Raw genomic sequence first — 23,895 nt, 5'->3', positions numbered from 1 at the left:
AAATTGGAAGTAAGGTACAGAACAGCTAGATTGGTTACAGATTGATGTTTGCCTTGTTTGAACAGTTTGAACACTCAGCGGTGTATGAATGGTTTAAGTATGGCTGCTGGGATTGGCCAAGTCTCAGCTATAGTTATAGGTACATACTCCTAGTTAGGTTTTCAATCTTGTCTACCTATTAAGCTAGGTTGCAGTTCTTCCATAAGAACTAAATATAGAAGTACAGAGTCCTTCTCAGGACATATTTAGATCACTTTAACAGCACATATAGGCAGTCCTCACTGTGCAGAACTGTGCAGTGTAAGACTGAAAAACCCTGCAATTAAACAATCAATAATTAATGGGAAAAATTACAGTTATTCATGACCTTTGAAGTTTTCTGTTAAAACATGAAAAATCATTTTACTGCTAGTTATAACGGTATGGAAAACTACATAGGAAAGGCATATGAAAAAAAGTAAAACCATTATTCATTTAGTATACTATACATTTTCTTTAAGAGATGAGGTCTCACTATGTTGCCCAGGTTGGTTTCAAACTCCTGGCCTCACGCAATTCTCCCACCTCAGCCTCCTAAGTACATGGGGGTACAAGTGCATGCCACTGTGCCTGGCTTTAGAGTATATACTTTAAAATATCAAAAACACTGAGGATTAAAGTGTTTTGCTTCTTTGTAGAAAAAAACTTTTCATTTTTCTCTGAGGGTGGAGGAGAAATGAATTAATCTTGATCCAACCTAGGTTGAGCCCTCTAACAAGCAACCCTAGGACACCTGGAGATTCACATTTTCATGTCTAACCTTAACAAATATTTCCCTCATTGCTTTTGCAAAGTCCTATCTCATTTATATTATTTCCAACTTATTATATGAAGTGGGCACCTTTTCTATGCCTTGGCAAACTGTCATAACTCTAAGTTTGGATCAGCTTCTAATATTTTAACTTCTGCATTTTCAACATTATGAAATATCTCTGACAATTCCCTTTTGTGTTTTTTTGTTTGTTTGAGACAGAGTTTCATTCTTGTCACCCAGGCTGGAGTGCAGTGGCGCGATCTCAGCTCACTGCAACCTTTTCCTCCTGGGTTCAAGTGATTCTCCTGGCTCACCCTCTGGAGTAGCTGGGATTACAGGTGCCTGCCACCACGCCCAGCTAGTTTTTGTATTTTTGGTAGAGACGGGATTTCACCATGTTGGCCAGGCTGGTCTCGAGCTCCTGATCTCAGGTGATCCACCTGCCTCAGCTTCCCAAAGTGGGATTACAGGCATGAACCACCACACCCAGCCAACAATTCCTTTTCTAATAAAACTTTAGGTTTGAAGTAGCTATGATGTCTCTTGACATTCTCTGCAGTTTTTGTTTGTTTGTTTTCTAAGATGGAGTATTGCTCTTGTCGCCCAGGCTGGAGTGCAGTGGTGCAATCTTGGCTCATTGCAACCTCCACCTCCTAGGTTCAAGTGATTCTCCTCCTGCCTCAGCCTCCTGAGTAGCTGGGATTACAGGTGCCCACCACCATGCACAGCTAATTTTCGTACTTTTAGTAGAGACGGCGTTTCGCCATGTTGGCCAGGCTGGTCTCGAACTCCTGACCTCAGGTGATCCACCCGCCTCGGCCTCCCAAAGTGCTGCAATTAGAGGTGTGAGCCACCAAACCCGGCCAGAATTATCTGCAGTTTTTAAATGATTCCCTATGGGCTTCTAGCTAGACACTGGACAGCTGGCCTGACTTCATATAAGGTCCTTGTCATAATATTGATGATAGGGTTTACCACTCTAAATCAGTGGCTTTCAAAAACTTCAGTGTATTTTAGCAATGGCTGTCAAGCTTTTTTCAAGCAAAATCATACTGAAACCAAAACTATTCTGGAGTACAGGGGTAGGCATACAGGACCCAGAATCCTGTCCCCTAGGCTTCTCCCTCAGCTCCCGAGGTTGTCCCCAAACAGTTCCAAAAACACAGTAATTTGCAGATACCTGCACTCCATAGTAGATCAAAAGTCTGTGGTTAATAAAGTACAGTAGAAACATCCACACACCATGATGCAGATCAACTAGGATGGGACACATGGGATCTGCCCAATGTACTGGTGCCTCAGAATCATCTCAGCCCTCTAATTGTTTCTCTGTTGTTTCCAGTGTTACTCACCACCCATCCTTCTAAACAGATACCTCAAATTGTTTCTGACTCTCAGCCCCCACCTTGAACATGGCTTTGATTCCACTTTTCAACATCCAACTTCAATAGCAACTCCCAAGACCCGCCTGGGCCTACCAAACTACAGCCCTGTAATCAAGAGGTATCACACACGGGCCAAGTGCAGTGGCTCACACCTGTAATCCTAGCACTTTGGGAGGCTGAGGCAGGTGGATTGCCTGAGGTCAGGAGTTCGAGACCAGCCTGGGCAACATGGTGAAACCCTGTTTCTACTAAAATACAAAAAAATTATATTTTAGTGGCGAGGCAGCATGCATCTGTAATCCCAGCTACTCGGAAGGCTGAGACAGGAGAATCGCTTGAACCCGGGAGGCGGAGGTTGCAGTGAACCTGGATTGCGCCATTGCACTCCAGCCCAGGCATTCAGAGCAAGACTCCGTCTGGGGAAAAAAAAAAGGGGGTATCACACATGGTTCCACACATATCTAATGTGTGCTAGTATTTCTCTCTTCATGTTCCTTTTGCTCTGTTAGCCTCCCTTAAAAGAGCTTTATTCTAAAGTCTTCATGTCCTGAATTACTTCCTTGCCCTCTTTACAAGATCAAAACCAGTTGCTGGCACTAGTTTTCAGTAACAACAAGATCTGGCTTTTAAGTTGAATGTCATTAATGTTTTGGTCATATCATTACGAGCATGATTCCCTATAATCTAATCTGAGAAGGCAGACAGCAGAGAAAATGGGCAGTGGAATGGAACACAGAAGGAAGCAGATTAGAAACGAAAGAAAACATCCTCTTGTAAAGCTTTCCGTAATGCTATTTTTATGTTTATAAAGATGCATGGGAGAAGGAGAAAGAGGAAAGGGGGAAAACTTATGGAAAGATTGTATCAGAAAGAGAAGGAAATGCCTTTGTAAATACCTTCTGGAAATTTGGGAAGGTTACTATGGGTGTGGCTTTGCATGCATTTGTGTATGTGAGTGGCTATTCCTTCACTTTTGTCGGTGCCCCCAACACCAAAAACAGTCTGACCTCACACCTCCCATAAAATATATTTGGAAAATTCCATCAAAATTTAAAATATATATTTGCATATTCTTGGTTAGTAATAATTACCAGCTGATCATCCAATTCAAAAAGTTGTTCCAGGTAAGTTTCAGACAATCTTCGAATGTTTGGTTTCATTGATGGAGCAATGCACATATCCCTTTAATAACATCATAAAACACAGTCAAAATTAATTTCATTAATTAGTTCCATAATTAAATCAGTGATTCTTGTAGGTGGAATGAAAGAGAGGAGAAAGAAAACACATTTTCCCTTAGGAGAAGCAGATCAGAATCACCTGGAGGACTTTTTCAAACTACTCTCACAAGATTTTGCTGTGTCCCCCAAAGGAGGATATGCCTCCCTTTCCTCATTCCCAACTTGAAATAAACTGGCCCTATGAACACGTTACTGATGAGAATACACGATATTTCTCAAGTTGAGAACCACTGGGCAAATTATTCAGGTTTGTGTCTTTGGAACTGAAAAGCCTGTGGAAGGATTGCTTAACAATCTTAAGATTGGAAGCATTGACAAGATGCTTATTTTGTTACTGTACAATAAAAGTTTTCCTGTACAATAAAAGTTTTCCTTCACAATAAAATATTTCCCTACCACAAATCAAAACAATACTTACCAAAGAAGATTCTGAAGACCACTTTTGATTATAACCATGATCATTCCCTCTAAATACCTCAGTGGATCCTCAGGACATGTAACAAGTATACCACATAACAGTGCCTGGGGAAAAAAAGGGAAATGACATCAATGTTTCTGAATTTTCATGTTTTTACTAAGCAGCAGATAACTTTTTATTGCTCAGTTTGTTTTGGGCTTTCTTGTTTTTTAATTATTTATTTCCATAGGTTTGTGGGGAACAGGTGGTATTTGGTTTCATGAGTAAGTTCTTTAGTGGTGATTTGTGAGATTCTGGTGCACCTATCACCTGAGCAGTATACACTGAACCCAATTTGTAGTCTTTCATCTCTCAACCCCCCTCCCACCCTTTCCCCCTGAGTCCCCAAAGTCCATTGTATCATTCTATGTCTTTGCATCCTCATAGTTTAGCTCCCATTTATAAGTGAGAACGTAAAATGTTTGGTTTTCCATTCCTGAGTTACTTCACTTAGAATAATGGTCTCCAGTTCCATCCAGGTTGCTGTGAATGCCATTAATTCATTCCTTTTTATGGCTGACTCGTTCTTTCTTTTTTTTTTTTTTCTTTTTTCTTTTTTTTTTTTTTTTTTGAGACGGAGTCTCGCTCTGCTGCCCAGGCTGGAGTGCAATGGCCGGATCTCAGCTCACTGCAAGCCCCGCCTCCTGGGTTTACGCCATTCTCCTGCCTCAGCCTCCCGAGTAGCTGGGACTACAGGCGCCCGCCACGTCGCCCGGCTAGTTTTTTGAATTTTTTTAGTAGAGACGGGGTTTCACCGTGTTAGCCAGGATGGTCTCGATCTCCTGACCTCATGATCCGCCCGTCTCGGCCTCCCAAAGTGCTGGGATTACAGGCTTGAGATGGCTGACTCGTATTGCATCATATATATATGATGTGATATGTATCTCTCTCTCACACAATTTCTTTATCCAGTCATTGATTGATGGGCATTTGGGGTGTTTCCATATTTTTGCAATTGTGAACTGTGCTGTTATAAATGTGTGTGCAAGTATCTTTTTCATATAACTTCTTTTCCTCTGGGTAGATACCCAGTAGTGGGATTGCTATCCCACTACTGATCAAATGGTAGTTCTACTTTTAGTTCTTTAAGGACTCTCTACACTGTTTTCCATAATGGTTGTACTAGTTTACTTTTTTTTTTTTTTTGAGCAGAGTCTCACTGTTGTCGCCCAGGTTGGAGTGCGATGGTGCGATCTTGGTTCACTGCAACCTCCGCCTCCCAGATTCAAGTGACTCTCCTGTCTCAGCCTCCTGAGGAGCTGGGATTACAGGCACCCGCCGCCAGATCCGGCTGGCTAATTTTTCTATTTTTAGTAGAGACAGGGTTTCACCATGTTGGTCAAACTGGTCTTGAACTCCTGACCTCATGTGATTCGCCTGCCTCAGCCTCTGAAAGTGCTGGGATTACAGGCGTGATCCACCATGCCTAGCCCACTTTACATTTTCACCAGCAGTGTAGAAGTGTTCCCTTTTCACTGCATCCACGTCAACATCTATTGTTTTTTTTGTTTGTTTGTTTGTCTGTTTTGTTTTTTGATTATGGCCATTCTTGCAGGAGTAAGGTGGTATTACATTGCGGTTTTGATTTGCATTTCCCTGATCATTAGTGATGCTGAGCATTTTTTCATGTTTGCTGGCCATCTGTATATCTCCTTTTGAGAACTGTCTATTAATGCCCTTAGCCCACTTTTTGAAGGGATTGTTTGTTTTTTTCTTGCTAATTTGCTTGAGTTCCCTGCAGATTCTGGATATTGGTCCTTTGTTGGATGTACAGATTTTTGCCTACTATGTGGGTTATCTGTTTACTCTAGCAGCAGCAAACTTTTTCTTATACAGTTAAAAAGTCAAATAATGTGACAGTTTTAAAGTAAATGTATTTTTACATATCACTCTGCATTCAGTGTTAATATTCTGCTAAAGTAAAACAAAAATGCAGTTTATCTTGCCTCTGTCTAAAAATCCATCATAAACAACACAATAAAGTCACTGTACCATGAGGGTTTGCATTACGTGAGGAGTAAGTTCTTTACAGCCAATCTTTACATAACTATGATGCTTTACTTCAGGGGTTTCTAGCCTTTTAAAGCATGAGAAACTCATTGGGGTTTTTTGCGGGTTTGTGTTTTTGGACAAAAAGTTCCTTAGACTCAACCATAAAAGAGATTGAGAATATCCACCATTAAACTGTGTGAATTTAAGAACTCTTTTTTTTTTTTTTTTTTTCCTGAGACGGAGTCTGGCTCTGTCACCCAGGCTGGAGTGCAGTGGTGCGATCTTGGCTCATTGCAATCTCCGCCTCCCGGGTTCATGCCATTCTCCTGCCTCAGCCTCCCGAGTAGCTGAGACTACAGGTGCCGCCACCACACCCAGTTAATTTTGTTTTTGTGTTTTCAGTAAAGACGGGGTTTCACCGTGTTAGACAGGATGGTCTTAATCTCCTGACTTTGTGATCCACCCGCCTCGGCCTCCCAAAGTGCTTGGATTACTGGCGTGAGCCACCGCGCCCGGCCAAGAACTCTTAAAAATACATTTGTATTTTATCATTCACAGCATCTACAGAGTATACACATTTGAAAAATTGTAGCTCAGTACACATAGGTGGGAAACAACGGACCTGCTGGATCTAAGATACTGTTTAAAGCACATATATAGAACTTGTAAAGTTGCTGCTGTCTCATTTTCCTTATGAGGCCCCCCCAAAAGAAGAAACTTCTTGTTAAAAGTGTTGGCAAGATATACAGAATTACTGATGTTTTCTCCATTTGAGACAGATGAAAAGGTCTGCAGCACACTTCCCACAGAAACCACCTGGAATTTTTCATTTCCCTTCGTGGTTCACTGTTTTCTGATGGGGTCTAGTGTGCATGTTGCAGGTAGTCGGGATGCTTTGGACCCACTCCTGCTGTCTTTTTCTCTTGATCCTCTATTTCCAGAACAAAATAACTCCATCACTGGAGTTACACAGAGCAGTCCTTCCTGCCTCCATAGGCCAAGTGTCAGCAGATCTAGGCCTGGGGTCTTGTCTTAGACTCTTAGCAATTCTCATAGTGTTCCTCCAAAACTAAAAAGGGTAATTTCTCCTAATTGGACCCTGCATAATAACAATCTCCCCTTTTGCAATAGCTCTATGCTCCTCTTCTTAGCATACAGCCTGCAAGCAGGAAGCTCAGCCCTTTAGAGAACGGCAGAATGGTAAGATTTAGATCCCTCTCCCTCTCCAGCTCTGCCTTCAAACCGAGCCCATACTAACTGCTTATAAGTGCTCAGTCACCTGCAGACTGACTTCCTTTTCCCCCAAACCAAGAGACTACAGTTGCACAGGAGATTAGTGGTCTCACCACAGCTGCAACCTGAATTTGAACAGTCATCTATTACCTAAAGAGCCAGCAAGATTGAGTCCTACAGGGACCTAACAAAAAGTGCTGAAGCCTTATATTACCTGGAGGCCAATCAGACTTCCCACAGCTCCCTCCATATCCTTGGTGAAAAGCCCATCTGCTCTCTAGCACTTCTATGCCTGGGTCTCCAGACTACTGAGTTTGTATTCCCGACTCTACATCCTTTTCTCCATCTTATTCTGGCACCCTGAGGACATCTATATCAGAATCACCTGGAAAATGAATTTGTCTCTGAGAATAGGGCCTAGAAACCTGCATTTTACTAAGCTCCCCAGGTGATTCCTATGCATACTGATGTCTGAGAATAAGTACCTAAATGAAGTTCAGCTTTATGGTACATTTTTAAGAAAGTTGAGATCTGGTTAATGTATGTCAGAAATTGATTATATATATATTTCCAAGCTCCACTTATAATAAACTAGTTTTCTTGAAAAGCTATCCTGCAGAAGTCAGGTTGACAGGGTAAGTCTCTGAAATGCTAATAAAGGCATATGGAACTAGCAGAGTTGAAATGCACACTTTTCACATAAGAAATCTCACTGTTGGCCAGGTATGGTGGCTCATGCCTACAATCCCACCACTTTATGAGACCAAGGTGGGAAGTTTTCTTGAAGACAGGAGTTCAGGACTACCCTGGGCAATACAGTGAGACTCTATCTCTAAAAAATACAAAAATCATTTTAAAAATTAGCTGAGTATGGTGGCGTGCACCTGTAGCCCTAGCTACTTGGGAGGCTGAGGTGGGAGGATTGCTTGAGCCCAGGAGTTCAAGGTTGCAGTGAGTTATTATCAAAACACTGTAATGCAGCCTGGGTGACAGAGAAAGACCCTGCCTCAAAAAATAATAATAAAGAAAGAAATCTCACTGTCTTTTTCCCTTGGACAAAATAGCATAACATGATATTTTATGTATTGAGTGAACAGTGCATAGCTACATGCCAATAAGACAGCATAGTTAATGAATCAATAGCTTTTTCCCTGCCCAATGAATATAAAAATCACAAAACCATTAACTTAGTCTTTATTGTAAGCAGAAGCAAAATAAGCAAACATTCCCACAAGATTAATGTTTGACTCTCGAAAACATTAATCATATTACTAATAATATTCTCAGTAAAAACTTGCACAATCAAGGACAAAAAAGTACATGAGTTAATTATTGGATTGACTCTCTCAAGCTTGTAAATTCACAAAGCAATTACACGTAATCCTCACTTTCTTTGGTTCTACTTCCCTAAACTCAGTTTCCAATATTTCTCATCTATTCTGAAGGATGTTCTGGGTCCTGAGGACAAACGTGGGTTGATCGAGGACTGTTGCTTCCACTCCGTTCCCCTACTATTCATCTTTTGAAAAGCAAGAAAATGCAAAGGGTGGAATCCAGTTGGTTTAAATCTGGGATTTGCAATCTTCTACCATTCAACCGTTGACAAATTACATCTCTGTTTTTCTTTCCTTTAAAAAGTGGGATAATAAAGGTTCATATGCCATAGGGCTACCACGAAAATTAAAAACTGCTTTGAATAGTGTCTAGCACAAAATAGGCACTCAACAGATAATTATAGCAAGCTATTACATATATATACACACACACATACATATATACACACATACATATATATGTGTGTGTGTGTGTGTGTGCGCATTTTTTTTTTTTTTTTTTGAGACAAGGTCTTGCTTTGTAACCCAGGCTGGAGTGCAGTGGCACAATCAACCCAGTGAACCTCAAGTTCTTGAGCTCAGGCAATTCTCCCACCTCCGCCTCCCAAGAGGCTAGGACTACAGGCATGTGCCACCAAACTCACTTAATTCTGTTGTTGAAATGGAGTCTCAATCTGTTGCCCAGGCTAGTCCTGAACTCCTGGGCTTAAGTGATCCTCCTTCCTCTCAGCCTCCCAAAGTGTTGGGATTACAGGCATGAGCCACTGTGCCCGGTCCATCATTATTTTTAACCATTCCACTGCTAATTATCATCTTCATTAGAGGAAAACACTTAGACATAGAGAAAAGAAATTGAAAATATTCCCTTATACTACTCAAAGTCCAGTGTGACGACTCAGAGAGAAAGAGAGAGACTGACTCTGACTTAAACCACACCTAATGGAAGATGTTAGCACAAAAGCATTTAGTGGAAAATGGCTAGGAGAAACCTGGATAGATGAACAGTTCAAATATAAATAGCAAGACAATAACTATTATCACTCTGGGTGGACACACAAAAACAAATGTAAGACACTTAAGAGAGCAAGTCTTGTTTAGCTTTTCAGATACTCAGATAAACATAGTGAAATATGCTGAGGGCTGAAATAGTAATATTGTAATACAAAAAATAATTACGCCAAAAGTGCAGAGATAAAAGTGATTATCAAATACTTGGGGAGCCCTCAGCAGGTGAAGAAACAGAAAAGGATGTTCTGGTACCCCAAACACTGAAACATATCTAAAGCAGTATCTCACAAATGATCGCCATCCCCGTGTGGGATGGAGATGGAGGTAGCACGCTGTTGTTTTGGGAGATACCTTACTTTGTATTTATGGAAGTTATAAGTCCCTTCCACTTTCCTATCCCCTACCCCAACCTCTGAAACATATCTAAAGCAGTATCTCACAAATGATCGCCATCCCCGTGTGAGATGGAGATGGAGGTAGGATGCTGTTGTTTTGAGAGATATCTTAATTTGTATTTATGGAAGTTAGTAAGTTACAATTTTGAAAATAAAGGGGCTTTTATGTCTTTTTAACATTGAAATAGATGGTGTCAAAATTTTATTTTAGAAACTCTATAAATGAATATTCTGGAAGATTACTCAAAGAGGCCAACTGGCTTCAACGTTCAGATGAGACCCCAGAAAGAGGAAGATGCCCCTCGGGACCAGACTTGAAGGCTTTTGTTGTTGTTTTTTTTTCCTTTTCTTTTTTTTTTTTTTGTTAGACTTGAAGGTTTTTAAAGCAGACTGGACAGGACAGGTGAAGAGCAGCAGGCTCTATGAGGTGAGAGTGAGACAAAGGACTCTGATACCTGCCAGACTGGGTCTGTCCCAGTGGGGAAGCAGTTCCAGCCGTCTCATCCCCTCTAAGAAAATTGTAAATGGAAAAATAATAAATCATACGCTTTTCTTTGTTTAGTGTCCTGTGGATTTATCTCAGGAACTACATATGTAAACTGCCTGGCTGGCCTGAGGGAATTCAGCAAAGATAACTGTCCTCTGGAGAAGATACAACCTTCCTGCCCAAGGTCCAGCAAAATGAGTTAGTGTATCCAGCTCCTGCTCTTCTAAATGGGCAGGGCAGTCCCTTGCTCAATAATCAGTAATTCCTGATTCTTGCATCTCTGACAAATACGTGCAGCAATTAGTCTCAAAAAAATACCTGGCCTGGCACGGTGGCTCACGCCTGTAATCCCAGCACTTGGGAGGCCGAGACAGGCAGATCACAAGGTCAGGAGATCGAGACCATCCTTGCTAACATGGTGAAACCCTATCTCTACTAAAAATACAAAAAATTAGCCAGGCGTGGTGGCGGGCGCCTGTAGTCCCAGCTACTCAGGAGGCTGAGGCAGGAGAATGGCAGGAACCCAGGAGGTGGAGCTTGCAGTGAGCGGAGATCACACCACTGCACTCCAGCCTGGGCGACAGAGCCAGACTCTGTCGCAAAAAAAAAAAAAAAACCTGATTGGCAACTTAATCTTGAAAGAAACATGAAACATAAAAACTTCTCGATCCGGCCACTGCACTCCAGCCTGGGCGGCAGAGCGAGACTCCGTCTCAAAAAAAAAAAAAAAAAAAAAACTTCTCACAAAATCATCATTACAAAAAAAAAAAAAAACCCTTGGCTTTAAAAATCATGATTTGTAGATTAAGTACCCCCTCTGCTGAACAGATCTGGTTTTGCAAACTCTTTACATCTTCCCTATACTAAGCTGAAATTGGAGCTCACCATTTGAAAAGTGCTTTCTTTCTTTCAGATACAAACACTAGGTGTATCTGCTTAATATTTTTGTACACCATAATATCTAGCTCATCTTTGGTCCCTGTGGGGCAGTCCTTGTTTGTCTGTAAACAATGTACTGACTTCTACCTAGTAGAAAACTGAGGGAGAAACTAGGATTTCTATGTTATTTCTGGATGACCCACTATCTGAAGGTCTACCAGGAAGGCTTTATTATGCGAGCTCCTATCTTAATAATCTCTTTGAAAACACAAATGCCTTTGGGAAGGAGTATATCCAAAAATAGAGGGCACATTAAGCTAATTCCCACAGTGGTAGAAAGAGTATCTCAGAGCTCTGAGAGACAGAAATGAAGAATATAGGGAGTGTGAGAGATCAGAAGGCAATACTTAGTTTTCCTACTAAGTTCAGGCTCTAAGTATCTTTATGTGACTCAAAAAAAAAAAAAACCTTGAATTTCTAAAATATATTTTTCCTGAATCTTAATGATGAAATGTAAATATCTTCATCTCTATTTCTCCAAGATAGATTTATATGAAAATATAGAATCAAAAGGTATATATTAAAGATCTTCATACATATTTCAAAACTGTTTTCCCAAAAAGTATTATCAATGTATAATCTCATCCCAAATGGATAAATGCTCAGAGAGCTCAGGAGACAAGCTTGGGCTAGAGACAGCCTGAGAGTCACAGCTCCAAGTGGTTGAAGTCATTGAAGTGTTTTCAATTGTACGTGGTAGAGGCTCAGCAAATATTTGCTGACAGAATGTCCTAGTGTACCCCCTCAGCTGACCACTCTTGTCGTTTCTCAAGAAAAAAGGCTGGCTGGTGTCGAGAGCCTCATCTGTTCAAAGAATTAAGTTACTTGTTTAACTTGAATTGAACAAAGAATCCAGCAGTCTTTAAGCTGGACGAGTGAATCTCGAAGAGCCCACAAAGACTTTCAAAGGATTACACCGGTACGAATAGTATAAAGGTGTCTACTTTCAGATCCTCACCATTCCTACGCAAGTTGGCCCTCCATATCCATGGCTCCTGCAACCACAGATTCAAATCAACCACAGATCAAAAACATTTTAAAAAAAGTTTCATCTGCACTAAACACATACAGAATGTTTCTTCTTGTCATTATTCCCTAAATGATACAGTACACCATCTACTTACATAGTGTTTACATTATATTAGATATAAGTAATCTAAAGATTATTTAAAGTATACAAGAGGATGTGTATAGGTTCTATACAAATGCTACGCCACTTTTTACCGAGAATTTGAAAATTCTTGAATGTCAGTCTCCAAGGAAGGTCTTGGAACCAATGCCTCATGGATACTGAGAGATTATTTTTTTTTTTTTTTTTTTTGAGACGGAGTCTCGCTCTGTCGCCCAGGCTGGAGTGCAGTGGTGTAATCTCAGCTCACTGCAAGCTCCGCTTCCCGGGTTCCCGCCATTCTCCTGCCTCAGCCTCCTGAGTAGCTGCGACTACAGGTGCCTGCCACCACGCCCAGCTAATTTTTTTTATATTTTTAGAGACAGGGCTTTGCCGTGTTAGCCAAGATGGTCTCAATCTCCTGACCTCATAATCCGCCCGCCTCGGCCTTCCAAAGTGCTGGGATTACAGGTGTGAATCACCGCACCCGGCCAGGATTACTGTATTCTTTACTAAAATTGATCTGCCTGAGGACACAGTTTGCTATTTTCTTTTCCTACTTTTCTCTTTCACGATGGCATCCATCTGGAATCTTACTATAAAGAAAACTGAAGCAGAGAGATTTGAAAATGTTCTCAAAGTCACCCAGTTAACAATTGGTGAAGCCTAGGCAATATTTTTTATTTTTATTTATTTATTTATTTATTTATTTATTTTTTTCCTGTAGAGACGGTCTCTCACTATGTTGCTCAGGCTAGTTTCAAACTCCCGGCCTTAAGCAATCCTCCTGCCGCAGACTGCCAAAATGCTGGAATTACAGTCATAAGCCATCACGCGGGGTCCAGGAAATTCTTACAAATACAAAATAATCCCCGCATCTTGCTTTAGGTTTCAAGTAACAAACTCAACTTAATATGTACTTTATTAGCTCCTAAAAGAAATTCAAAGGTAGATGAGGCCTGAGTGTAGGTTTAATCCAGTGGCTGACTAATGTCACTAGGGCCTGGTTTCTTTCCATTTCCTCAATTGGCCTTTTGTGGAATCCACTTCATGCTAAAATTCTCTCTCCTTGTGGCCACACAGGTAATTGCCAGTGTTCCCAGGAATAAGTGCTCCTCCATTAACAACCAGAGAGGGTATATCCAACCAGCATCCTGATCTAAATCAGCTTGGATTACATATTGCCCTCCCTCACGACCCTATACCTTCCGCCTCCCTGTGGTCACAAACATCATGGCCAGGGAAACTAAATGCACTGGTTGTTGCGAGACAGTCGGGGTCCAACCCCAGAAATAGGGATAGACAGTTTTCTTGAAGCAAATGGGCTAGGTGAGGGAAGAGACAGCGTATAGAATAAGAATGTAGGAAACATTAGGAAAAGGGAAGTAGATGCTACGTAGGCAACTTGTAAATGCTAAGTAGATATCTGCTCCTGGAGAACACGGGAAAGGAAGAAGAAAAGGGGGTAGTTACAGAAGGGTTGAGATCCACTTACTGAGTGATGCTGTTGTGATCTACATCTTTCCAGAGACTGCTTTGAGATCCAACTTGATCTGACTCCCCTTATATGAACAAGCCAAGTATGGCAGATTATATTTTCCACAATGGCCATGACAGTATCTCCCATCCTCCATGCTCTTTTTGCAATGTGACTTTGTTATGCCTCCCATCATGAAACGGGTTCCATGTTCCCTCCCCTTGAATCTAAGTGAAAATAATGTTGACTTCCAAATCTAGATCATGAATAATGATATAACTTCTATCTGGTTCTCTCTGGGGACATTTGGTCTTAGAAATCAGCTACCATACTGTGAGAAAGTCTAAGCAGCCCACGGGCAGGTCCAGATGAAGAGGAACCAAGCCTACCGGTTCACAGACCTGGCTGAACTCCCAGCCAACAGCCGGCACCAACTTGCTAGGTATGCAAAAGAAGATATCATCTTAAAAGTGGATCATCCACTCCCTGCAAAACCTTGTCAAAATTTCAAATTTTTAAGCAAACTAAGTGATTCCTGTTGTTGTAAGCCATTAAGTGCTTTAAGTGGTTGTATGTCACATGGCAATAGATAACTGATACACCACACAAACAGAAAATGACTATACAGCCAAATCAAAGGTGTCATTCCATCCATCCCTAGCTACATACATTCTGAGAAAAAAACACCCAGCCATGACTTTCATTTTAGATTTTTAAATTTCAAACATGTATAAACAATAGTATAGGGAACACCTATGTACCTATCACCCAGTTTCAACAATTATTATTCTGTGATTTTTGTATCATCTATATATCTACCCATTTCCCCCACCTATTCTCAATTATAATTTAAGGTAAAATTTACATGATTTCAAATGCATAAATCTTATTGGTATAATTTTGATAATGAAAATACCCACACCCCAGGTGTGGTTTCTTTCCAACTCTCCAGAAAGTTCTCATGTCCCTGTCCAGTTAATCCTCCTGTAGCACTCAGAGTCCAGTCGAGAGACAGAAATCACACCTGTATTTTGAATAAAGAACACACTTATTCTATCTCATAAATACATTCTAATAAAGAATGCAATTCAAAGAATTACTAACTAGTAAAAAGTGAGTAACTACTAAGAGAGAGCAAAGAGAACACTAAAGGACATGCTGTGGCACAGACAGAGTACCCAAAGATGAAATAACCTTGGAAGGAAGGCAGCCACCTCCCCAAGGCTGAGATTCAGAGAATGTAAAGTGTGGCTGAGGTGTAGTGGGAAAGTCCATTAGGTTGTCTTGAGACAGAGACAGTTCTCAGCCATGAGGGGCCAAGGTTTGGTGAACAGGAGTCCAGCAGCTCACACTAGTGAGCAGACACCCTCTGCTGGGGTGCAATGGGCTGAGGCTGGTGAGCAAAACTTGCTGAAGAGTGGACACCACTGGGTGCACCACACACATGCTCTTGGCAGCTGTGTCACGTGAACAAGAAGTGAGGAAGCACATAGGAACCAGGAAGTGAAGCCCCATCTCCCTCCAGGGTCCCTTCAGCACTGACAAGCCTTAACATAATGCTAGCCCAAAGCAACGCCAAGGTCTAGATTATGGCACTGGTCCAGCTTCTAGGTGTCAAGGGCTACTTTTCTCCTCCTCAATATTTTTGCAGTATTATAATCAGCTGTCTAGTTTTATGGGGAAAAAAATTTTAGACTTTCACTAAAATTGCAATGAATGTATACATTTTCTGGGAAGACATTACATGCTGTTATTTTCCCATTCATAAACATGGAAGAGCACTTCATTTCTTTAGGTCACCTTAAACATCTTTCGATAAAATTTTACAAATTCCTCCAAAAAGGTCTTTCACATCTTGGCCTAAGAAACCTTTTAATTTTTGTGGCTATTATGAATGTAATTTTTTTTTTTTTTTTTTTGAGACGGAGTCTCGCTCTGTCGCCCGGGCTGGAGTGCAGTGGCCAGATCTCAGCTCACTGCAAGCTCCGCCTCCCGGGTTTACACCATTCTCCTGCCTCAGCCTCCAGAGAAGCTGGGACTACAGGCGCCCGCCACTTTGCCCGGCTAGTTTTTTGTATTTTTTAGTAGAGACGGGGTTTCACCGTGTTAGCCAGGATGGTCTCGATCTCCTGACCTCGTGATCCGCCCGTCTCGGCCTCCCAAAGTGCTGGGATTACAGGCTTGAGCCACCGTGCCCGGCCCGAATGTAATTTTTAAAAGCTACTATTAAAAACTTTGGTTCTAGAATTGAAATGCAGCTGATTTTTTAATATTCAGTGGAAGAATTTTGTGAGGACTTTTTTTTTTTTTTGAGATGGAGTTTCGCTCTTGTTGCCCAGGCTGGAGTGCAATGGCACCATCTCGGCTCACCGCAACCTCCGCCTCCTAGGTTCAAGAGATTCCTCTGCTCAGCGACCCGAGTAGCTGGGAGTACAGGCATGTACCACCACACCCGGCTAATTTTGTATTTTTAGTAGAGATGAAGTTTCTCCATGTTGGGCAGGCTAGTCTCAACTCCCAACCTCAGGTAATCCGCCCACCGTGGCCTCCCAAGGATTTTTTTTTTTGGTCTACTCTTTCACTGTGGGTGTAATGGGATAGTCAGAAACTGAAAATACTAGGAAATGTAGGACTGTTTATATTGAGAGCCCATTTGACAACTGAGGATTGAATCTAAAGTGACACAAGTCAGTTTAATTGTGTGTTCTTCCTTTAAATAATGTTCATTTCTCAGGGGTAAGCACGGATTGCTGGATATTTGAGTTTTACTAGGGGTATCTGTTTGTCACATCAATAGGACAAGGGAGAAAGAAGGGAGAAATTGTATTTGAAAGTGATCATAATGATGGTGACATTTTAAAAACATGTCTACACATGATATTTCTTACATAAAGAGGTGGGGTTTACTTCCTCTCCTCTTGGATACGGGTTAGTCTTATTAATCCACTTGTAATAAAGAGAATATAGGGAAAGTGATGTTGAGTAACTTCTGGGGCTAGGTTATAAAAGGAGATTTTACTTGGCTCTGTCTCTTGGACACCTGTTTTGGGACCCAGCCTCCACGCTGTGAGGAAGTTCAGGCCACATGGAAAGGTTACACATAGATGTTCTAGCTGCCAGCCTCAGGAGAGGTCCTCATCAACAGCCAGCATCAACTGCCAGGCATGTAAGTAAGGAAGCCTTCAAGATTATTTTAACTTCAGCCACTCTGACATGTAAGTGCATGACAGATCTCAAGCAACAACATTCTGTCAACTCCCATAACTGTGAGAGGCAATAATAAAATGAATACTGTTATTTTAAACCACTAAATGTTTAGGTAATAGACATCTACAACAATGATGAACCAAGGAATCTAAGATGGGTAAAGAGAGAAATGAGGACATGAGAGTAATATTTGATAGTGCAAAGATAATTGAATGAAATGGTGGTTTGAGTCAGTTGAAGAAGTGCTAGTGCAGAAGCTCCAATGTGGGTGTGCTAGAAAATTAGGAGACTAATGGATGAAGACATGGAGATTTCAGAGATGATACAGCAATTTTGGATAAAATGGTTAAGAGTATGATCATAGAAGGAAATAACTGAGGAATTGTGGAAGCAAAGATAACTGGAAGAAAGGTCAAGGATCTGAATGGAACATCCCTGTGAATACTGAGGCCACAAGAACAATGACAGGAGTAGAGGGAAAGGAAGATGGTGAGCCAGATGCTGATGCTACCAACAAAACACAGAAATTGGTACATAATGAAGAGAGTGAGTGCTAAATCCGATATTATGAACTACAAAGAAGCTGAGACTTTAGAAAAAGGAGGGAAGATATGTACTTTGGAAGTGGAAATGGGGAGCCAAGGAAGACATCTAACCTATTTCTAGATCCGAGGTTAACTGAGGAGTGAAACAAGACAGTCTCCATAGGATTTCATTTCTGAGTAGGATGTGGGAAGTCACCATGGTCCAATGACCCTGCTATAACAACTAGAAAAAAATGGATACATTACAAAAATCACATTTAAAAAAGATATTGGAGAGCCATGGAATTCCAGAGGAAGGAAAATTTTCTGAAGTGAGCTGACAACGCACAGCTGTTTATCTTCCCTGAGGACATGTGCCAGTTCTGGGTAGGAAAGAGGACAGGGCTGGGCCCAGGCAGAGGAAGTCTACAAATGGGAAGAGAAATCAATAGGCTTAAGGCGGTGGCACGGGGCTAACACGAGATTAGAAACTTGAGGTGCCCCAAGTGTGGCCACTGTCTCCCATAAGGCAGTGAGTTACGGGAGTGTTCACACAGGAGGCTGAGGAGTTAGAACATCAACTCCTACAAGGCAGACGGAGCCTTTCATAATCTCAGGGAAGGAAGATGAAGCCTGCCTCAAACATACAGCCAGCATAACCTTCAATGTACTTGCCAGATTTTAAAGTTGAGGGCCTACAGCGGCTGCTCCATCTGAGAAGTGAGGAGCGCCTCTGCCCAGCCGCTCCACCGTCTGAGAAGTGAGGAGGGCCTCTGACCGGTCGCCCTATGGTCTGGGACGTGAGGAACGCCTTTGCCGGCCGCCCCACCTTCTCAGAAATGAAGAGCGCCTCTGCCTGGCCGCCCCACCACCTGGGAAGTGAGGAGCGCCTCTGCCCTGCCGCCTCTCCGTCTGGGAAGTGAGGAGCGCCTCTGCCCTGCCGCCTCTCCGTCTGGGAAGTGAGGCGCGCCTCTCCCTGGCCGCCCCACCCTCTGGGCAGTGAGGAGGCCTCTGCCAGGCCGCCCCACTATCTGGGAAGTGGCACCGTCTGGGAAGTGAGGAGCACCTCTGGCCGGCTGCTGCACTGTCTGGGAAGTGAGGAGCACCTTTGCCCGGCCGCTGTGCAACCCTCCAAGTGTGAAGTGGCAGGCTTGTGTGTGATTTTTATGCCTTCCCCAAGTTTGCATTTCAAATTAAAAGTTTTAAATTGGGGAATATATATATAGAATATATAGAATATTTTATATAATATATATATATAGAATATATATTATATAGAGAATAGATATTAAATAGAACATGTCTTATACATTATACATATTTATATATAATAAATTATATATTAATATATAATATATAAAAATATATAATATATAAATATAATTATGTGGTATATAATTATATAATATATAATTTGTATAATATATATTCTATATTATATTCCCCAATTATGCTACATATATTATATATAATATATATTACCATATATAATATAATACATAATATATATTACCATATATAATATATAATACATAATATATTACATACATATTATATATATTTATATATAATATATATAATAAAGTTGAGGGCCTAGGAGGGAAACTAAAGAGCTAAGCTCAAATACTTCCGAAGAGCAAAACCAAATCTCACAATCTTTCAGTCTGAGGAGACAGAGACTAGCTAGTTTCTCAATCAAAAGCCCAGAAGAGCTATGTCTGAGGAACAGGGATGAACCAGATGTAAACTGAATCCAAATAAATCCATAGTCCAACCTCAATGAGCTCAATCCCTTCCTGGACTGAGGTCATGAGCTCTGTACCCTATAGAGAGGAAAGGACGAACCTCTGCTGGCAAAAGAGTGTATCATCTGGAGCTTCTATTGTTCTTTTCTCACACAATGTCCAATAAAAATAAGAAATTACTAGATATGTACGAAGGCAGGAAAATGTCTTGAATTATCAACAGAATAAGCAATAGAAGCAGATCCACAAATGATCTGGATATGCAAGTTAACAAACAATGATTTCACTTTATGTATTTATTTTATTTATTTTTTTTAGAGACACAGTCTCACTCCGTCACCCAGGCTGGAGTATAGTGGTGTGATCTCAGCTTACTGCAACCTCTGCCTCCTGGTTTCAAGCGATTCTCATGCCTCAGCCTCCCGAATAGCTGGAATTACAGGCGTGCACCACCACACCTGGCAAATTATTGTATTTTTAGTAGAGACAGCATTTCAGTTGGTCTCGAACTCCTGGCCTCAAGTGATCCACCCACCTCGGCCTCCAAAAGTGCTAGAATTATAGACACGAGCAACAAACAATACTTTTAAAATAACAACCATCAACATGTGTGTTAATCCATTTTGCACTGCTATAAAGAAATACCTGAGGCTGGGTAATTTATAAAGAAAAGAGTTGTATGTGGCTCAGGGTTCTGCAGGGTGTACAAGAAGCATGGTGCCAGCATCTGCTCGGCTTCTGGTGAAGGCCTCAGGAAGCTTTTACTCATTGCAGAAGGCAAAGGAAGCCTGCATGTCACATGGCAAGAGAAGGAGTAAGAGAAACAGCTGGAGGGAGGCTCTTTTAAACAACTAGCTCTTGGGTGAACAGAGGGAGAACTCACTCATTATCACAGGGGAGAGCACAAAGCCATTCTTGAGAGATCTGCCCACATGACTCAAATACCTCCCACTGGGCCCCACCTCCAACACTGGGGATCAAATTTCAACGATTTGGAGGGAACAAATAAAGAAAACAGAAAAAGGCAAAACGAATGAAAAGATGCATAATTCTAATAATCAGAATTTATTTAAAAATCAAATTGTCATTCTAGAACTGAAAAACATGTCTAAAATTAAGATTTCATTTGATGTATTTAAGAGTAGACTGGACACAGCATAAAACAAAATTAGCAAACTTGAAAACCACCAATGAAAAAGATCCAAACTTGAGCTCAAAAAGAAGAAAAGAATGGGGAAAAAGCAGAAGAGATCAAAAGAGGCGTGCAGAACAAAGTAAAGAAAAAAAAAAGCTAACATATTTACGAGTGGAGTTCCAAAAGGAAAAGAGAGAACTGAATAGAAGTACTATTTGAAAAGAACCAAGAATTTTCTAAAACGGATGAAAAATATCTATCAACAGATTCAGTAAGCCCAGGGACCAAGCAGGATTGTTTAAAATTTTTTTTAATTTTTTATTTTTTTAGAGATAGGGTCTTGCTCCATCACCCAGGCTGGAATGCAGTGGTGCAATCATAGTTCACTGTACCCTCAAATTCCTGGGCTCAAGTGATCCTCTCATCTCAGCTTCATAAGTGGCAGGGACTACAGGTGTGAGCCACTATGATCAGCTAGCTTTTTTTCTTTTTTTTTTTTTTTTAACTTTTGTACACACAGGGTCTCACCATGTCACCAAGGCTTGTCTTGAACTCCTGGCCTCAAGAAATCCACCTGCCTTCGGTTCTCACAGTGCTGGCATTACAGGCATGAGCCACCAAGCCAGGTCTGAATTTTTTAAAAATCAGTCTCTATTCAAGAGATTTGCAGGAAAATGATATTGTAGGTAGACAATCAGGTTTTATTTAGGACAGGCAGATGAAATTCAGAAGAGGTTAAATATACAGGGAAAATTTTAATGAAAGGTTATTTATGTATTCCAAAGCTTGCAGAAGATGGGTTTTAGAAAAGTATAAAACCTGCCAGGCATGGTGGGTCACACCTGTAATCCCAGCACTTTGGGAGGCTGAGCCAGGTGGATCACCTGAGGTTAGGAGTTCGAGACCAGCCTGACCAACATGGTGAAACCCTATCTCGACCAAAAACACAAAAATTAGCTGAGCATGATGACATGACAGGTGCCTGTAATCCCAGCTACTTGGAAGGCTGAGGCAGGAGAATCGCTTGAACCCAGGAGGTGGATGTTGCAGCACTGCACTCTAGCCTGGACGACAGAGCAAGACTCCATCTCTCAAAAAAAAAAAAAAGTATAAAATCCATCTGGGAAATTGAGTCAGATGAATAAATGTACAGACAGAATAGATAAGAGGCAGAATGGAATTCATCTTGATAGTCTCTTAGGAGAAATAGGTAATGAGTTTAAGGTGGGTGTGTGGGGCCCAGAAGACTGCTCCCTTGTTCTTGCTGCTAGTGTGGTAGCAGAGGTGAGTGAAGGACTTCTCAGGAGAATATGATCTTAGACAATGGGGAATGCATATAAGGGCCTCCTCTCTGGGTGCAGAACAAGGTGGCAAGCCAGGAGTGCTTTCACCCAGAGGGGAACTGGGGACTGCCTCATTGCAGCTTTGTGATATTATAGTAACTGGCGGGCTAGATGAGAAGAGGCCACCACTTCCTTGATGTACCCTCACTCTCAACTCAAGTCTGTTTCTTCCACCTGCTGCAACGCTGTATCACAGAGTGAGTCATCACTCAGAATGGCTGCACTCTGAATTGTAAATATAAACATTCCACTTTCTGACCCCCACCTCCTATGTTTCCAGCTCCCTCATTTAATTACTCCCTCTACTTCTCTTCAATCCCCTCTTAGGAGTCTCCATTTTCTGTACATATTTCAGTATCATATCCTTTTCTCATTTCCCACTGAGTCCTCAGAGTCCTTGGCCCATCACTTCAGATACTCAGGATCTTAGCTCCCTAACCTACTGCCCTTCCATTCTATTAATATATGCCTGGCAAATTCCTATCCCAGACGAAGTCAACTTGGTTATCTCTGTACCTACATCTGGTTTACTGACTGCTACTTGAGAAAATCACACAACCGGGAAGATGGGTACCATTCTCCCTACATATTTTCAAGCACAATTGTATAGAGGTACAACATGAAACTCACTATAATAAATTAAAACAACACAGCTATGGATAGAGCAAAAAGTTAGAATTCCCCATTTCCTCCCCCAAAACCATTCCACAAGACATCTGTTATTAACAGTTTGGCATAGGTTCTACGCATGCACTATTGTCTTAAAGATAGATACACACACATATATGTATACATAAACACATATACAACATACATGAAATCAGATAGACAGCTAGAGCAGAATGGACAGCTGCTAAGCAACTTGTACTTTTTCTTTTTTACTTAATAATATGTGTTGGGAGCCAGCCATATGGTGTATGCCTGTAGTCCTAGCTACTTGGGAGGCTGAGGTGGGAGGATGGCTTGAGCCCAGGAGTTTGAGGCTGCAGTGAGCTAGGATGGAGCCACTACACTCTAGCCTGGGTGGCAGACCAACACCCCGTGTCTCAATAATAATGATGATAATAATAATATGTCTTGGAGGGCATTTCTTCTTAGTAGGTACAGATATACTTTATTCTACATAATATCTCATTCGCTTAGTCACTTTAGGTCATTTACTACTTTTACTATGAAACAAAGTTATAATGAATATCCTTGTACATCCTTCTGAACACATGTGCAAGTATTTCTCTAAAGTAGATCCCTAGAAGTGGAAATGCTTGGTTAAAGGGTACATGTATTTAACATTTTAATAAATATTTCTCAATTACCATCCAAAAAGGAGACAGGGGTCTCTACCAAATTGCCCTCCCAACCGCCTAGGAGCCTTACTACCCTCAGCTGGGACCTCCTTTTTCCTTCCCTACACAACTCTCTCCCTCATTCCCCGCATAATGTATCTTTGCTCGAACCTCCTACTGCACCAACAGCCCCATCCCCACTCAAACACGCACATTCTTGGAAAATATCTCACCAACTATTCGTACAGAAAAAAAAGAGGTCAACAAAGGCAAATGTTCTCAGCTTCCTACCCCCAAAAACCTTACAAAACCTAGTATTTATCCCTTCCTGTCTTCCTTCCCTCCTATTATAATGGGGGTGGAAGGGTAGTCCTTCCTGTTGTCTAAAGGCAATCCTGTGAGGGTCCTTACCTTCACAAAGGGTTGACTACACTAACCAAAGGTATCAGCTTCCACTCTCCCCTCAGCTAACCTCCATCTATTTTCTGCACTCATGGTTCCATGGAAACCTCAGGCTCACCTTGGGCAGAATCCAGGTCCTTATCTTGGGTGACCAGAGCCTACTCCCTACTTCTGACAACACTCTTCATAATGACAGTATGCTGATTTTCCTCCTCAGCCTCTCTAGCATTTCTTTCTCACTCCTCCTCCACTCCTCAGGCACTTCTTGTTCTAACCTTAAAAGGTGATTTTGGGGTTTCCGATCTGGGCCTTGTGCTCATTCCCCCTGGGACATGTCACCCATTCCCCACTTGCAGCTACCATCACCCTCTGTCTTCTCTCTGATCAGCATCTACAGCCCAGAGCGC

The 23,895-nt window shown here is 41.5% G+C and overlaps 1 protein-coding gene across 7 annotated transcripts in view; it reads right to left on the bottom strand.

Annotated features, from left to right (window-relative positions):
- Positions 1 to 23,895, bottom strand: part of FBXL13 (F-box and leucine rich repeat protein 13) — a 282,389-nt gene that overhangs the window by 257,786 nt on the left and 708 nt on the right. For 3 of the 7 annotated variants that reach the window (XM_033193672.1, XM_033193673.1, XM_033193674.1), the window contains exons 2-3: positions 3,838 to 3,941; positions 3,270 to 3,360 (exon numbers count right to left, since the gene is read on the bottom strand). In XM_033193672.1, the coding sequence (XP_033049563.1) occupies positions 3,270 to 3,360; positions 3,838 to 3,941 (195 nt within the window). Of the gene's footprint in view, positions 1 to 3,269; positions 3,361 to 3,837; positions 3,942 to 23,606; positions 23,764 to 23,895 lie in introns of all 7 variants that reach the window. The other 4 variants (XM_033193679.1, XM_033193676.1, XM_033193678.1 and 1 more) reach the window with 2 other exon arrangements.

This window comes from Trachypithecus francoisi, unplaced genomic scaffold, assembly GCF_009764315.1.
Source record: "Trachypithecus francoisi isolate TF-2019V2 unplaced genomic scaffold, Tfra_2.0 Lachesis_group4, whole genome shotgun sequence".
Classification (NCBI taxonomy): domain Eukaryota; kingdom Metazoa; phylum Chordata; class Mammalia; order Primates; family Cercopithecidae; genus Trachypithecus; species Trachypithecus francoisi.
This window is presented reverse-complemented; position numbering and strand designations above follow the sequence as displayed.